General features: G+C 36.7%; 2 protein-coding genes across 3 annotated transcripts; both read right to left on the bottom strand.

Annotated features, from left to right (window-relative positions):
• Window positions 1-14: 14 nt before the first annotated feature.
• Window positions 15-9,367, bottom strand: LOC113537916 (uncharacterized). Of its 2 annotated transcripts, none has more exons than XM_053227152.1 (3): window positions 5,308-9,367; window positions 4,149-5,125; window positions 15-2,250 (listed from the first exon to the last, which is right to left on the bottom strand). In XM_053227152.1, exons 2-3 carry the CDS (start codon window positions 5,067-5,069, stop codon window positions 1,948-1,950), a joined length of 1,224 nt encoding a protein of 407 aa, XP_053083127.1. In that variant the 5' UTR covers window positions 5,070-5,125; window positions 5,308-9,367; the 3' UTR covers window positions 15-1,947. The 2 variants fall into 2 exon arrangements, with proteins under 2 accessions (XP_053083127.1, XP_026788424.3); XM_026932623.3 differs by having other exon boundaries at window positions 4,149-5,103.
• A 153-nt stretch (window positions 9,368-9,520) lies between these two features.
• Window positions 9,521-13,421, bottom strand: cnbpb (CCHC-type zinc finger, nucleic acid binding protein b). The gene is made up of 5 exons (XM_026932624.3): window positions 13,294-13,421; window positions 12,002-12,122; window positions 11,850-11,915; window positions 10,779-10,977; window positions 9,521-10,598 (listed from the first exon to the last, which is right to left on the bottom strand). The coding sequence occupies exons 2-5, from the start codon at window positions 12,102-12,104 to the stop codon at window positions 10,481-10,483; spliced, it is 486 nt and encodes a 161-aa protein (XP_026788425.1). The 5' UTR covers window positions 12,105-12,122; window positions 13,294-13,421; the 3' UTR covers window positions 9,521-10,480.
• Window positions 13,422-16,545: the final 3,124 nt, after the last annotated feature.

Here is a 16,545-nt window from a genome sequence, read left to right as displayed (position 1 = left end):
ATGGTTATTCAGAATAGGATACAAAAATATTTCTTTAATATGTAGATAGTCAACACTTTAAGCATTTCAGAAATATATCATGTGTTGGGGTATTGGTTTTATTAATGGCAAGAAAGCTTACACAATTTGGAAATTACACAAATATTTCTGAAACTATAGGTGGATATTGAAAGGGTGTGAATATTTATCATTTATCAAAAGACCTGTATCATTCATGATAGAACTGAACTTAATAGAACTTTAATTTAATAGAACTAATTATTCTAATAAAATATGATTCAGTAAACTACACACTGAACATATACAGTAAAATACTGTATAATTCAGTAAAGTACACACTGAATATATTATGGATATGTAACTGAACCAAGAGTAAGCGGTCTCTTGAAAACCATAACTCCTAATGGGAAAATGTTTAATGAAAACCATTAGGCCAATTTTCTTTAAATGAAACAATATTTTTAATAGAATTTTTTGTCATATCTCTGGATTTGTGGCAGAAAAACACCTAAAACAACTCAAACCACATATTTTAATTACTGATCAGTATTCAAATGCATTCATCATCATTATTCCAACCATGATGGAATTTTCCTTATTCTATATACAAGACTCTTCTTGGAGTGTAATTGAGCCAGAGTGAATAATTCATGTATGTGGTGCATGAGCTAAACAAAGGGCTTTCTAAAGAAGAGAAAGTGTTGACAAGGGAAAGGTCCACTTGCAGGTGTGGAGAATGGGCCTTCAGGCTCAGGGAGGGCAGACAAGACATTGACCCCTAAAGGCTACTAATGTTCCAGCTTTTAATTTTAATGAAGGACTGCAACACAGTCAGTCTCTCTATACAGACAAAAAGCTGAGGGGGGTTTCTGGCAGAGTTTCGGTATCACTTTGACGGCTCATCAGTAAGCGCTCTGTGTAAATGTATCATTGTATGTCATGTGACATTGTTTGTGTGTGGGCATCATGTAAAGAGCAAAGAAAGGCATTTTAATAGGTATTATCTGAATTTAAAAAGCAATGACACAACACATCCACGTCCTTGTACATTAAATCATAAATAAATATATAAACAAGTATGTAAGTAAATAAGTACATAAATAAATATTTTACTGTTACTGTACATAAAGGAAAATGATATATCATCTAATCTGTTATTTTTGTCTGTTTTTGTTTGAGTGCTCTGCACATTGGATTTGAAACGAAACAGTGACTGAAATTGATGTGATTTTTTCCATAAGGATTTTTCCAAAAATATTGGTACGGTCCCTGCATCCTACTAGGTAGGAGAATGCCTTAGATAGGTAGACAACATTTCTAGCATTTTCATAAACTATAATCAGTATACTTTGTAAGCTGGCATAGAGACAACTGTCTCCAAAAAGTTCTTAATTTTGCACAAATTTAAAGAAACATCATGTGGACCCTTTTCATACAAGGAACCATAATTCTAATTCTGGTCACTGGCCAAGACAGTGATCAAAGTAAAACACGGTGGACAAAGTGTCTCTTCAGTTCAGGAGTAATGCTGTAGCTACATTCTGACAATATTGCAGACTTCTGAGGCCAAATTTAAGTAGACAGTCAGCATGTGGACTTCAGCCAAGAACAGGAATCTGAGGCTGCAGTGGGCACAGGCCAGATCTCTGTGTAAACTCTAGAGACTGCTGTGTGTGAAAATCTCAGCGGTTTCTGAAATACTTAAACCAGCTGGAGGAAAACAACCATGCCATAGTCAAAGTCACTGATATTACTGAGATTTTTCCCCATTTTGGTTTGATATGAACATTAACTGAAGCTCTTGCCCTGCATTTGCATGATTTTACATATTGCACTGCTGCCACCTGATTGGCTGAGAGGATAATTTCACGAACAACAGGTATACAGGCGTTCCTAATAAAGTGGATGGTAATTGTACTGTACATCAGGAATTCATATTTTTGGTTCTCAAAACAGTGTGCACACTTTGGAGCTGCCGTTGCGTTGGTGTGCATTTGGAGCGAGCTGCCCGTTGGCACTGACTGTCCTGCCAGCTGCAGCTGTTTTCTTCTGCGCTTCCAGTTCCAGGTGAAGTCGGTGGAGCTCCTCAGTAACTACAGCCATTTCGGAGTTTCTCGTTTGTAGAGCTTCACTTGTCTTCTCAAGGTTGACCGTCAGATTGTGGAGCTCCTTGTCTTTAAGATGACATTCGTGTTCCAGGTTAAGCACTCTCTGATGCAGCCTGGCAGCCAGAACCCGGGCAGATTGCAACTAAGAGATGGAAAGATTAAATAACAATTACAGCAAGATATTGCTTCTGAGAAAATGAGTTAAAAAGAGTTAAAGAGGCTATTCAAAGTCTATATTTCAAAATAACTGCCAGAAAACAGGAATATGGCATTTTTTAAAAGAAAGCTAACTGTATTCTATATTATAGTCATTATAACAGCAGCATTAATACAAAGTACAGAACAGAAGCACACATTTAAATATACTTTATAATATAACTTTATAATGTTTACAGTTAGCAGCATTCACCCTATCATGACATATCCCAATACTTATAAACACAATATATTTTATGATTTTGATCACTATATTTCTGTTGAGGTTTGCTAAATGAATGCTGGAAAAAAAAATTAAAAACCTGCAACTTTTTAAAAAAAAATACTTCATAAAACATTAACATAAAAACAATTCAACGGATGAAATCAATATAAATTCTGACAGGAGTTGATCAGTCCTGTCATAGTACTCACCACACCCACAATACTCTGAGAAAAGCATATTATAACATAATTATTGCAACATATATAGAAATGTATCATATCTCTGACCTCTAGTGTCATGTTGCCTCTGTTGATGTGGCTGAATTTTAGCAAACTGTACAGCCTACATTTGTATAGTAGACATCAGAATATATATAAGAGTATAGAGAGCAATTTAGTGTATTTTTCGAGATTGGTTTATTGTAATCTTATAATACAAAGTACTAACTACATTCAGCTACACACAAGAGTACTGTGGCATAACCTAGCAACATTTCCTGACAAAATACTCAAATTTCTTATAAACAGTGTAACTTTGGAATTGATGTTGTTTTAAAGGCAAAGGGCTACGACAACAAATATTTTGTTTATTATTATTATTATTAATTATTATTATTATTATTACCAGTTCAGTCTTTTGCTGTTTACTGCTCATTATACGCATTTTTTCTTATATGTAGGAACTTTTCATTTCATTATTTTTGAAAACAGATACTTTACAGAAATACTTTAGAGAACTTGTTTACATGCACAATGCTATACATGTAGATGTGCTTTGTAGCTATGTAATTACTGTTATGCAGAATTTCATCAGCCTCCTCTATCCTGTCAATAAGTGAGCAGATATTATTCGGGCTGTAAAACATTCTCAGTGCAGCACTGACACTGACATGGTAGTGTATGTCTCACTGGTATCAGTGTATCAGTAGAAGTAGTGATGCCAACGTAGTGCCTTTGTACGCATATGCATGTGCATAAATGTGCTTACGTAAAAATCCCTTACAATCTATGTACATTGATGTTTTATTACAGGATTAATAAACATGACAGGAGTTAAAAAAAAAAGTTTTCTGTGACCGATCAAATTCTGTTTCAGTGTAAGCGTTTGACAAATAGGCAATACGTTCATTTAAAATAGTAAATTACAGATGTGTTAAAGTAAATTAAATATGTATTCTGCAGAAATTCTACTCACACAATCAATGCATTCAGCTTTACCAAAGGTAAGCTTTTGTTTGCATTTTTTTTTATTTTAGCTGTAATGTTCCAAATTCATCTGTTAAGGATTTTAGTAACTGGTTTTCGATGTTTGCTGACATTGAAACTTGTTACCTGGTGTGAATGTACGGTTTATTTCAAAGTAGTGTAGAATTTAGGTTAGTGTAAAACTCTGACTGGGTGTTTGTTTCAGAATTATGATTTGCTCCCCTCTTAAGAATGAAATGAACTGCCGCTGGGTTTCCATAGACAGACAGGGTAGAGGGAGGCTTACAAGGACGGTACCTAATACACTTTTTTTTTTTTTTAATTTTACACCAAATAATAACTAAAACATCTCTTCCCATGTATGTTTCTCTTTTACTATGCTCAATTCTATATGATTTATATATAACATTATACCTGGGCAGACATCTCAATAGAAGACGATTTGAGCTCCTCAAGCTGCTCCACTCTGGCTTCGCATGCTGTGAGAACCTCGATTAGGGTCTGGTTAGACACACTGCCTTCCTCTTCACAGATATGACCATCAACCCCCTCCAGGTTGGGATTATTATTCTCTGCCTCTGATTTGCCATTGATTGGAGTAACTTTTACACCAGTTCGGGGACACATGGACTCCTCTTGAAGGTCTTGCAGTGGCGTGATGGTGGACTGATTGTCCAGTTGGACTTCTAAAACGTCAGAACTGGTGTGAGATGGTGTCAACTGGTGTCCTGCCACCTGCATCTGGTTATAAGACACGGCAGAAGAACCGCACTCCAGGTGTCCAGGAATCAATGCAATATATGAGGTATCTTGTGGAGGACATGATCCAACTGGGACATCATCCATGGAACTGCAAGCGTCCACAGAATCAAGTTGTGCGTTAGAATCTTGTCCCAAAGCAGTCCTTTCTAATGCATCACTACATCCTTCTGAGGGTAATGCCTCATATCTTATAGGTGTGGAAGGACACTTCTCTTTGCACTCATCCTTAATTCGAACTGCTCCATCGCCTGGACTTCGACCTTCACTAATCTCTTCCATTTCTACTAGTTCTCTGATTGACTCCAGTGGTGATGTATGTTGTAGATGTGCCAGGATTCCTGGTTTGTCCAAAGGCTGGCCTGAGAGCACTTCAGACTGTTTATTGTCTTTGGCTTTACTGTTAGTTTGAGCATCTTTGATTGGACATGGACTTCCTGAACTAATACTGAACATATCCTCCAAGTCCTGTTGGGATAGCAAGGTATCCTTTTCACATGGTTTCAGATCTGGTAGACTTTCTTCGTTATCTAGAAAGTTGCGATTTTCTTCTAGGTTTATAGCTGACATTGTCATAGCATCTTATAGTCACACAACACAGTCAATAAGCCTGGAGCGAGGAAAACAAGAACCTGACGACAACGATAGACACAATTTTATACACAATAATATACAAAATATGACAATTTTGGCATTAAGTATTCATGCCTCTGGTAATATCTACCAAACTAGATGATATTGCTTTTTGATATATTTAATTTTTCATTTATTATTTCACAATCCAATGCAAAAGACAACACTGACATTCACTTACCTTCACCTGAAGCAATGAGTATCATGAACCTAATGGCTCTTCAGCAGCACTCATCTCATTCATCGTTTGGCCAACAGAGTGACCTTGGTGTTGAAAAACTGAACACCAGGCCATCAGACTCAGGTTACACTGAGCTATACATCAATCCTCAGCTACGGCTGTTATTAAATTCATGGCAACCTTACGCCATTTTGGCTGCTTTATCATTTCACATCCCAAAAATGCAAAACAAACATACAATAAAATTTTCATTTTTGCAATTTTTCTGAGTTCCTTCTGAGTTCAATAATAGACACTGCCTCACTTTGCTCACATGAAGATTAGACACTTTTTGTAGTGTTTTTTTCTTTTTTAAACTTGTAGGTTTTAGTTTATTTTTTTATTTGAAACTTGCATATACATTAACCCATTCTGTACATTATCTATGGTATGCTTTAAGCTACATATTGAATTATTCACTGATGAAATGGATATCTGAAATGGAAAATAACACTTTCTCAAATATCCCGAGTGCCAGCTGTTATAAGGGAGGATTCCCTTACGTTCACGCCCAAACGCATAATCATATTGTATCTTTTAAAAGACTAAATCACTGCTGCAGCGAAGGATATATCATCGCTTATCATGTATAACCCCTGGCAAAAATTCTGGAATTGCCACCCTTAGAGGATGTTCACCCCGCTGTTTTACTTCAGAGCAAATAATCAAATCACAGATATGATACAAAACAGTTTTTGTTATAACACCTGAACATTCTGGCTTCGTGAAACCTACCTCAAACCAACTAAATTAAATTATGTTAATTAATGGCATATTTTTTCCAGATCAAGTAGAGGAAAAAATGACGGAATCATCAACAAAAAAAAATCACAATTAGTACTTTTTGCTCCTCCTCGGGCTTTTATGAATTCTGAATTCTTTGAGGCATACACTTCACTAATGAAAGACAATGTTCTACATCAAGCTGGTTCCAACTTTCGTGAATAGAGGTTGACAGATCAGCTTTGCAGGATGGAGCCTTGTCATGGACCAATTTTTTAAATTTCCACCATAAATGTTCAATCAGAGTGAGATCCAGACTGTTTGCTAGCCATGTCATTGAGATGATACGCCTTTCCCGAAGAAAAGCTTTAACACTCTTTACTCTTCTCCTCAAGATGCATCATCACCAAGCCTATTTTCTATCACTGGAATGAGAAAAGTGTCCAAAATTTCACTGTGCATTAACTGTTGAGGTAATGATTGCCATCCCCCCTGGTCCTTTACCTGACATGCAACCCCCTAGCATAACTGAGTGGGGATATTTTTTCATTTTCTCCAGCCAGCCATCTTTATATGTTTCATTAGAACAGCACCAGCCAAAGGTTCCAGCATCATCTCCTTGGCTAATGCAGAATAATGCAGATTCTTCACTGAATGTCACTTTCATCCAATCATCCACACTCCATGATTGCTTGTCTTTAGCCCAGTGTAACCTCATTTCCTTCTGTTTAGGTGTTAGTGCTGGTTTTCGTTCGGCTTTTCTATATGTAAATCCCATTTCATTCAACCGATTTCTTACAGCTCTGTCACGAACATTGACTCCTGTTTCTGCCCATTTGCTTTTCATTTGTTTTGTTGTGCATTTTCTATTTTCAAGGCACACTGCTTTGAGTTTTCTATCTTGACGCTTTGACGTCTTCCTTGGTCTACCCATATGTTCTCCTTTTATAACCTTCTCATTTTGTTTATATTTGCACTGAATTTTAGACCCACCTGACTGGGAACAACCAACATCTTTTTCCACACTCTGCATTGGATTTCCTTCATGAAGGAGTTTTATAATCCTTTCTTTTATTTTAATTGACAACTCTCTTGTTGAGACCATGTTTCCTTTCAATTAGCAACAGCTTGGTAAGGTCTCTAAGCACTCTCTTTTAACTGCAGACTAATTTGCATTTTTAGACTTAGTGCGGGTATTTGTTTTAGAAATGCAAATGACAAGGTGAGTCCATGACCTTTTCCTCAACATTGAGTGAGTCCACTTGATCTGGAAAAAAAAATATGCTATTAGTTAAAATAATTTAATTCGTTTGAGAGATGTTTCACAAAGCCAGAATGTTCAAGTGAAAAAGCTGGGTGAATATCCTAAGTGTGATGATTCCATAATATTTGCCAGGGGTTGCATCAGACGTTTTTTTTTTTTTTTTTCCACTGCTCAGTGACAAAACTATTATGATGAGACAATATGAGACAGCTGGGGCAGCACATTAAACATCTTTTCATTTCCATGATCACAGTATGAATGTATAGTCGAACAGCTGTTGGCTTGAACATCCTAAGATCATTTTCCTCACTAAATATTCTTCTTTTTTCCATATCTATTTTGAAAAATGATGCTTCTCAAGTAATGTTTTAGGCAACATAGAAATGTCACTGAAATTTAGATTGCATAATGTTTACCAAGTCATATGTGACATTTATTAACCTCGAGACTTTTTACTTGCATGTTTAGTGCTCTTCACATTTAAATAAAAGTGACATACAAGATCACTGTATCAGATGAACCCATATTTTCCATTTATTTTCCATAAAAGAGCAATTTGGACAATTCTGATGTTATGGATGTGACATTTGATCTCGTTATGAGTGGCTCGCTGCCTGCACAGGCTTTAGCATCATTAAGACAATTTGCATGTGTGGTCATGTGAGCTTTCAGGAAGAACGCACAGTATTTCAAAGATGTCGGTATTATACCAGTTACACCAGTTTATCAGCAAGATACACGTTTTTAGGAGGCGCCACATTTTAAACAACTGCTGTGATGAATTAAGAATATTAATTCTTAAGAATATTAGTTTTGCATTTTGGATATGATGCCTGAAACTTTCCTTCGTACACCTGCATCATGTGGTTAGCTGTTGTATGAAACAGAAAAGCTAAAATGAAAATGAGTCTCCTCCAGTCCAACACCAAACTTATCCTTAAAATACAGCTTTGTGAAGTGAAGTGTAGCCAAGTATGGTGACCCAGACTCAGAATTTATGCTCTGCATTTAACCCGTGAGCACCCGTCTTATCTAATGGATAATACACAACCTCTGACAAAAGCCTACACAGTTACATATATATCTGACATTTTCATAGAATTGCTATTTTCAAATCAATTCTCATACCATGTGTACTCTGACCATTGCACAAAGCCCACGAGAGGCCAGGAGCTTTTTATAGGCTGCCTATTTATACGAGCGAGTCATCATGAAGGCCTGCCAGTGAAATTGATCCCAACTTTCAAAGGACCCTCGGGTTCAAATTTAGCACACAATCATGTTTGCTCATGGAGGAAAGAAGGGCCAAGCAGCCAAGAGCCAATGAGGAGGCATTTACCAGCACTTCGTTACTGACGCTCCCTGGGGAGTAGTGCTGCACATAAAAATAACTGATCTGTCAGTCAATGAGATGTTCACAGTCATTATCCAGGATATGATGAATAGCCTGTTAGATATATTAGACTAATATGAGTTCAAGGCCGTTATCAGAATCATTTACAATATTACTAAGCACATGAAAAGTATTCATAGTGTATATACACTGTCTACTGTACCAGAGGCTTTAAAAATTTCCTCATCTAGGTGTCACTAACAATCATACACACCATCCACATAAACTCGTTTCCATATCAATCCTTCAGGTTACGTTTTAAGAGAACTTGTTGTGAAGTAATTATAATTCATATCAACTACCATTTTCATTGCTTACTAAATACATAAAAAATATGTAGATATGCAGCATATAGCCTTCTACTTGCATATGTTTGTTACTTCGGGAATCATATAAATAGTGATCAGTTGCATATGTTCACATATCTGTCTTGGTTTACACACAGACATAAGCTAGCATACAGCTGATCGTACAGATGCAGTTTTAAAGGCACACAAAATGTGTCCCGAGTACCTTATTTTTTCATACTGAATAATAAATTGCTTGAGGTGGTGGTTTCGTAAAAAAATGGCGACAGAAAATGCCACTGAAGTGTCACTTTAATCTTTATCAAGACAAATCATATTCTATTTATTCTATACAAACCGAATACCCCCAACCCTACCCAATCCACTCACCTTCTTGGTAACCCACTGCTATGTGACAGTTTATGCACTTTGACTATTGTGTAGTAAGTATTTAGATTTGAGTCAGAATTGAAGAGAGTCCACTCAGAAAAGAAGCTTCAGTCTCACTCCCCTTCCTCCTCCAGCTTTATTGATAGTTAAAATTACATTTCTATTTTCTAGGACTTCAGTTGCTTTTACCTTCCGACTTAAAAACTGAGTACAAGCGAATGATAGTTTTTACTTTTACAGTAGTCTAAGTGATATTGTACAAAAATAACATTTGATTTCTGTGAAAACATTCACCTTTCTCCTAACTCCAAATCATATTTTTTCCCACCCACTACTATTCCACTGAAGTTTTTTCCTCCTTGGGTAAAATGACCTGCAATCGTGGGATTCCACACTTGACTTTTTGATTTCTTAGCTGCTCCACTTAAGCAAACTTGCACCTTACAAAGATATTGTTCTCCTAAATTATTTCATGTTCTTTCATGTTTTGAATGTGCTGTAAACTTGCTTATCAATGATGCATTTAATAACTGTTTTCTCCACTTAGCTGCGTGCTGCTGGTTGTTCCTGGGCAGATCTGACTGCATGAGTCCTGTACTGCTTTTCCAGGTTAATCACTCTTAGCACAACTCACTACCATTGATTTAAAAAAAAAAAAAAAAAAAAAAAAAGAAAAAAAAAAAAAGCAAATCATACCCGGAAGTTCATATTTCCTTGATTTTTTCCCCTACTGTTCTCTCGCCGAGGCCCTGTTCGATGAGGCCCGGAGAGGCCGACTCGACATTTCTTAGCTGCGTACTCCCACTCAACTCACTCATCCCTGTTCACCAGTGGCATGGAAAGGGGGTTCTTTAACAAAGCATTATACATAACACCTCTACCAAACTAAACATAAACTTTTTTTGTATTAAATGCAGAAAGTGGAAATTTTTTCCACCCCTTTCCTTCTTTTAACGCGTCAAGAGCTCACTGGCCTGGGACTAGCCTCTATCTGCCAACCTTTGGCCAGTGAAGAGGATTCAGAGAAAATAATACAACCATCAATCAGAAAAAGAAGGGGCGACCAGGAAACCAGGACTAAGCGGTGGCCTCGATGGTGCATTCCTTTGCCAGATGCCCAGATTTGCCACAGTTGTAGCAGTTGACTTCACTCGCCTTGCTGCACTGGACAGCAACGTGGCCAATTTCACCACACCTACACACACACATTGGGTGAAAGCAGGGCAAGAAGCCATAAAAGGTGGGTGGGGTGGGGTGGGGTGGGGTGGGGGAGAGACTTCATATTAATATAGGCACAATGAAAACTGGCAGTGTAAAATATTTCCTGAATAAGACTTTACTTTTTGATCATGTGCAAAATGTCTGTAATGTCTACCTGTAGCACTTGACCTTCTCGCAGCCTTTCTGTATGTGCCCGAACCCGCCACAGGAGTAGCACTTCTGCTCGTTGGCGTGGTCGCAGTCTCGGGCCACGTGGCCGGCTTTGCCACAGTTGTAGCAGACCTGCTCCCTCTCCTTCTTGGGCTCCTTGCAGTCCCTGGAGATGTGGCCACTCCTTCCACAGTTGTAGCAGGCTGCAGAAGATTTGGCGCAAGGTAGAGAAAAAAAAAAGATCAATAAAATGTGGAAACTGCTAGAAAGCTTAGGCTGAGAGAAGGGCTGCAAATGGACAAACATTTCAAACACTAATTTGTTTCCATTATCTGCTTTCATCCTTACATTTCAAGTGTTATTACATTCATCTAGCTGGCCCAGAATTGTGTAATTACTCATATCTTAATCATGATCACAATTTTTAGATAACTGATATCAGTTAACTTATCTAAGGCTTGTTTATTGGCTAATATTAGACTTTTTTTTTTTTAAACATAGATGCATTAAATCCAAAGTCCTCCATTCATATATTTTAAGTGTATACCTGGTTGCATATTGCATTCATTTTTTTTTATGTTTATGCAAAGTCTGTTTTAATTCATACATGATGAAATGTGTTACATCTGGTGAGATGTATGATTATAATGTACAATTTATTTATTATAATGTAACAGATTCTTCACCTGCTCATTTAAAATAAAACATAATAAAACTATTCTATTCCTAAACTGGCTAATTGTCCAATAAGTGATTTTAAGTTAGAGATTAAGTTAGAAATAAGAGTTATAATCATTTTAACCACTATCATGTCGCTACAGTCACCATGATATTATTTTTATTTTGAACACTAATATAATTCTTATTGTTATCACTTAAAATCAATCACCCATGTTATTTAAACACATGGTGTGTCTATTGTGCAGACATTTTACAAAACATAAAAATAAGACTAAGTCATGTATTTTGTTGTGTTCAATAGGTTTTGTGTTAACTGTGAAATCTCCAGTGCTTCGGTGTCACCCTGTATGAACATTTTGTTATACACAGCACAGATATATAAGCATATACTTACCATCTTCAGTTCTTTCACAGTCTCTTGCAACATGGCCTGGTTCACCACAGCGATAGCAGAACAGATCTGCACAGGACACAAGAGAACATGTTTTAACAGCTTTGGAAACATCAACTCAGGACTACGCAGCTACACCCATGACAAGCTCTCACCTTTTCCCCTTCCACGACCTTTACCACGGCCGCGGCCAGCATTCGGGCAGTTCTTGATCCAGTGGCCGGTACGGCCGCAGCCAAAGCACTCGTTGCTGCTCATCTTAGTCTTCAAATAAAGCTGTTGAGGAAAAAGACAAATGTTGTTCTAAAAATAAGGAGGTGCAGTGAGCTGTAAAAAACAGCCGAAATGCCTTGAAGAGACAGGACAGACACACGGGCCTGAAGAAACTGAATACAGAACTGAAGAATCAAAGTAGTAGTGCTTGTTTTTGCGACAATCTGTTATTTCTTGTTGTAAAGAGGAAAATGTGTCAAAACAGGTTGAAAATATTAGGGACGAATAAAGGGAAGGGCCACTGAATTAACCGGGCCAATGTAGTCACCTAAAAACTGAGGTATAGGATGTTTTAACTTAATTTGAATTTATAAGTCACTTTTAGTTCAATATTGAGAGTAAACTATAAACTTAAGTCACTTCTAAACCTGCCAAAGCTAACATGCAAATGTCCATGAGCTCCTGACTTACTCTGAGGGAAAGTTTTCTGTTTCACACCTGCCATAAAACACACACACACACACACACACACACTCTGATCCACTTACAGACAGCAACACACTTCTCTTCCTCTGTGAAATGACAAGGCTACATATAGGCATGTTTGCAGCATGGCTGCTTCAACTGACTGGCTAATACACATGGACATGCTGCCTGCTAGCTAGCGAGCTAAAATGCCAGTTTGTTGAGGTCATCACGCAGATATATGTTCATAAGAAAAATAATAGCAAAAAAAATTTTTTTTAAATCACACACCACACACACAGATATATACAAAAGATAAGCATGATGCTTGAGTTGTTTAAGGTTCGCCCTTCGTCGACTCCATGGAGCTGCGCCACGCCGCCTTCCCCAAACACACACACACACACACACACACACGACGTTTTAAAGCTAGTCTTCACCTCTTTCACCCCGACATTTAACTCAGTGTCTCAGTCGAAACACTCACAACCCACAGAAATAATCCAACCAGCGGTGTATGACCCGCACACTGAGGTTTCCCGCGCGCGCATGGCGCAGTAGGCCAAGCGAAAAAAAAAAACAACATGGCAACTCGTTTACCTTCAACACCGCATCAGACTCGCGTCCGAGTTTTTATCGAATTTCGGTTGTTTTTAACACAAAACCGAACCTTTCAAACGCCGGGAGAGGATCGCATACGGTAATAATGTGTTACATTGTGATTATATTCTGATTTTCTGCCACCGTTTTTAGGAAAACATGCACTCACCTCGGCTAGGCGCTTCGTTGCTTGGTTTCTAGTTTTCGGGTCGCCTCCCTCTCTGCGCTGCTGCGCCACGCGCCGTTTGCGCACGGCACGCAAGAACCTCGGGGTTGCCAGATTGGTGTAACTGGCATCAACAAGGTTGCCAGATTGTTTACTTTTTTTTTTGTTTTACGTGAAACAATAACAGTGAGTAAAAATACAATATATATGCACATTGAAGAGAAAAAAATCAGAATTAACTATATATATATATATATATATATATATATATATATATATATATATATATATAAAACACTTCCTTATACATATTACACATATAAAACACCTCCTGTAGTACATGAGACATAAGCAAAGGTCCACAGTTAAAGGGGTCATTTCAGCATTTGAGTCACATCTCTGTCCCTTTGACATTTTAATTTTAATAAATAAAACATACATAGTTTACAAATACATAAAGCCAGCTGCATAATCAATTTCTGCATATACTTTGTCAATAAAAACACTCAATGTTTGATATTATATTTTCTTTTTTAGATATTAAAAATTCTTTCAATAGTTGCATACACAGTAAAATGGCATGTCCCTGAGCTTAGTCAATGGCTAACAATTAATAGGTTTTATCTTAAAATGAACAAATATTTAAAAAATGAAAACACTGTTTAAAAAAAAGTAAGTTTTAATTTTACACATAAAATGATTAAAAATCATTTGCATCAAATAGTGCAAAAATATCATTTTAATTTTGTCCTCAACTTCCTGTCAACCCTGTTATAATGGGGAAAAACCTGCAGGAAGTGGTAATGTGTTGATTTCTGTCACATCACTTTAAGACTTCATTTCATTAGATAGAAGCATGCAAAAAAATGGTAAGTTAGCTCTTTTTCTGTCACTTTTTTAAACATATTTTTGTACATTTGACACATGGGGACAACCAGAACCCGTCAATGTGTATGTAACGTGAATGTAAATCCTGCAGAAAACAGTAATATAACAACAATATTTGTAAAATTAAAAACATATATGAAAATGTTATTAAAATCTTTGTTAAGTACATGGGCTGCCTCACTATGTGCTTCACCATATTGCTAGTTATTGCAGATTTAACATGTTAATTGTCAACCCTGTTACTGTCAACCCGGTTAGTGCTCTTTTGTAACAGGGTTGACACTATTGCATTGGCTGGCACACCAAAAAAAAAAAAAAAAGCCTAAGTTTATTCACAGTAAATTAAGAAAATGAATTCACAATTGCATTCTATTCAAATAGTTAAAGAAATGTTTGCATTTAATTTCAGGGTCTATAGATTTCAATGGTATGGCTCCAGTCACAGCAGCAGAGAGGCAGAGACGATACAGGGCAAGGAGAGATGCTGTGAGAAGGCAGCAGGATTTGGAGAAAGAGAGAAAGAAATGGAGGCAGGATGGGTTGAAAGGGGAAAAGAAGTGCATTTTTGAACTGAGTGAGAGAGAGCAGAGACTAAAATGCAGAAGATGGTGAGCAGAAGTGTCGTATGAAGTGTCATATGAAGGCAGCTACAGCAACCACAAGTACTTCAGCTGCAACAGCGAGAACCTGTTTAACGCACGTTCAGGCAGGACCTTCAAGCTCAGAATCTGAGTCTGAACCTCTTTGAGGAGATTTCTTTAAAAAATGTACACAGTGCGTCCAGGAACTGTCAGTCTGTGCCTTTAAGAAAGTATTAGGTGATGTCATTCTCATTTTTTTCTGTTGGTCAGAACCTTTTAAACTGAGATACATTTCTAAATACTTTAAAACACTACAATATCATATCAGAATAAACTAAAAGGAAAATTAAAAGACTACTTTGTTGACTACTTCATTTAATGCCATATAACCCAACAATCTCAACTCTGTTTAAACACTGTCAACCCTGTTATTTACAAATATTTAACAAAATAATACATTTTTCCAGTATTAAAAAAAAAATACTTGGGTATTCAAAACTGAAGAGGAATATTAAGCAAACTGTAACCATATTTCCTTTTAAAATCCTAACAGATTTGATGCCATTTTCTCTAAAGATTAAGAGGCCAAGATGTGTGCTTTTTATGTTAATGCAATAACTATAGGAAAGATCAATTAATTTTTTTGCCCAATCACTTGTTATTTAGTAGGGGACAAATAAAGTGATATAAAAGTTTTTTTAATGCTACTAGTTTTTTAAAGCTATTCCCTCCGCATAGCCATATGTCCATAACAGGGTTGACATATGAATTCCAGAAAACCTAGAAAAATGTATTTTAATATAACAACATGCTGAGATGGCCCGATAGGTTTTTCTAATAGTTTAATATGTCCCTTATTCAATGTAAGTGAAGGAGTGACAAATATATATATATATATATATATATATATATATATATATATATATGTGTGTGTGTGTGTGTGTGTATATATATATATGTGTGTGTGTGTATATATATATATATATATATATATATATATATTAAAAGATAAGATATATAAAATATATATATATATATATATATATATATATATATATATATATATTTTTTTTTTTTAAACAAATTTTCAAACTCAAAAGTGTCATCCAATGCTGAAATGACCCAAAGTCTTTGCTTTGGTTTTTTTCAGTTAAGATTTTTTTTTTTTTTTTTAAATGTAACAAAACAAAACCATCATCCACTTTGACCCTGACCAGGTTAAAGCCGGGTTGACTCTATGTTCACACTAGCAAGCAACAAGTCACTTGTTTCACTCATGTAGGTGTAGCAACCCCTCCTTGTTATGTACTTGTTATGTACTAGGCTTCATTGAGAGTTTAGCAAAGCAAGTTAACTGTACTAGCTAAGTACACTCTGCTAAGTACACTCAACGATCTCTGCTACTTACTTCCAAGCTTTTTCTTTGTAATGTCTTTATATACATGTAATGAGAGGTTGTATATGACGGGATAAGAAGAAAGCACTGCTATTAGTTTTTTCTTGCATTTTTGTGCATTATACAGTAATGGTGAACTAATTGCAGGTAGGAACTGAAGTTGTGAGTGGGGAAGCGATGAAACGTCGGACCACACAAGATCGAGTCAATCCACGTGTCCGAAGTCGCGTACTGTGACAGTACCTACTGCATTCGATTCAGTGCCTACTGCTTGGCTGTTGATACAGTACATACTGATCAGTATATGTGTGTAGTATGAGTACAATCCGGACACACTACTTCCACCATGTCAGCATTGTCATGTGACCTACGACGTCATAATAACCGCAG

Source organism: Pangasianodon hypophthalmus, chromosome 20 (genome assembly GCF_027358585.1).
Source record: "Pangasianodon hypophthalmus isolate fPanHyp1 chromosome 20, fPanHyp1.pri, whole genome shotgun sequence".
Classification (NCBI taxonomy): domain Eukaryota; kingdom Metazoa; phylum Chordata; class Actinopteri; order Siluriformes; family Pangasiidae; genus Pangasianodon; species Pangasianodon hypophthalmus.
Note: the sequence above shows the minus strand (reverse complement) of the source record. Positions and strands in the feature narration are given on the sequence as shown.

Coding starts and splice junctions, on each gene's coding strand:
- LOC113537916 (XM_053227152.1), bottom strand. CDS start 5,069: ATGACAATGTCAGCTATAAACCTAGAAGAAAATCGCAACTTTCTAGAT. Junction 2,251..4,148: donor CTATTGAGATGTCTGCCCAG/GTATAATGTTAT, acceptor TCCATCTCTTAG/TTGCAATCTGCCCGGGTTCT.
- cnbpb (XM_026932624.3), bottom strand. CDS start 12,104: ATGAGCAGCAACGAGTGCTTTGGCTGCGGCCGTACCGGCCACTGGATC. Junction 10,978..11,849: donor CTGTGAAAGAACTGAAGATG/GTAAGTATATGC, acceptor AATCTTCTGCAG/CCTGCTACAACTGTGGAAGG. Junction 10,599..10,778: donor GAGAAGGTCAAGTGCTACAG/GTAGACATTACA, acceptor GTGTGTGTGTAG/GTGTGGTGAAATTGGCCACG.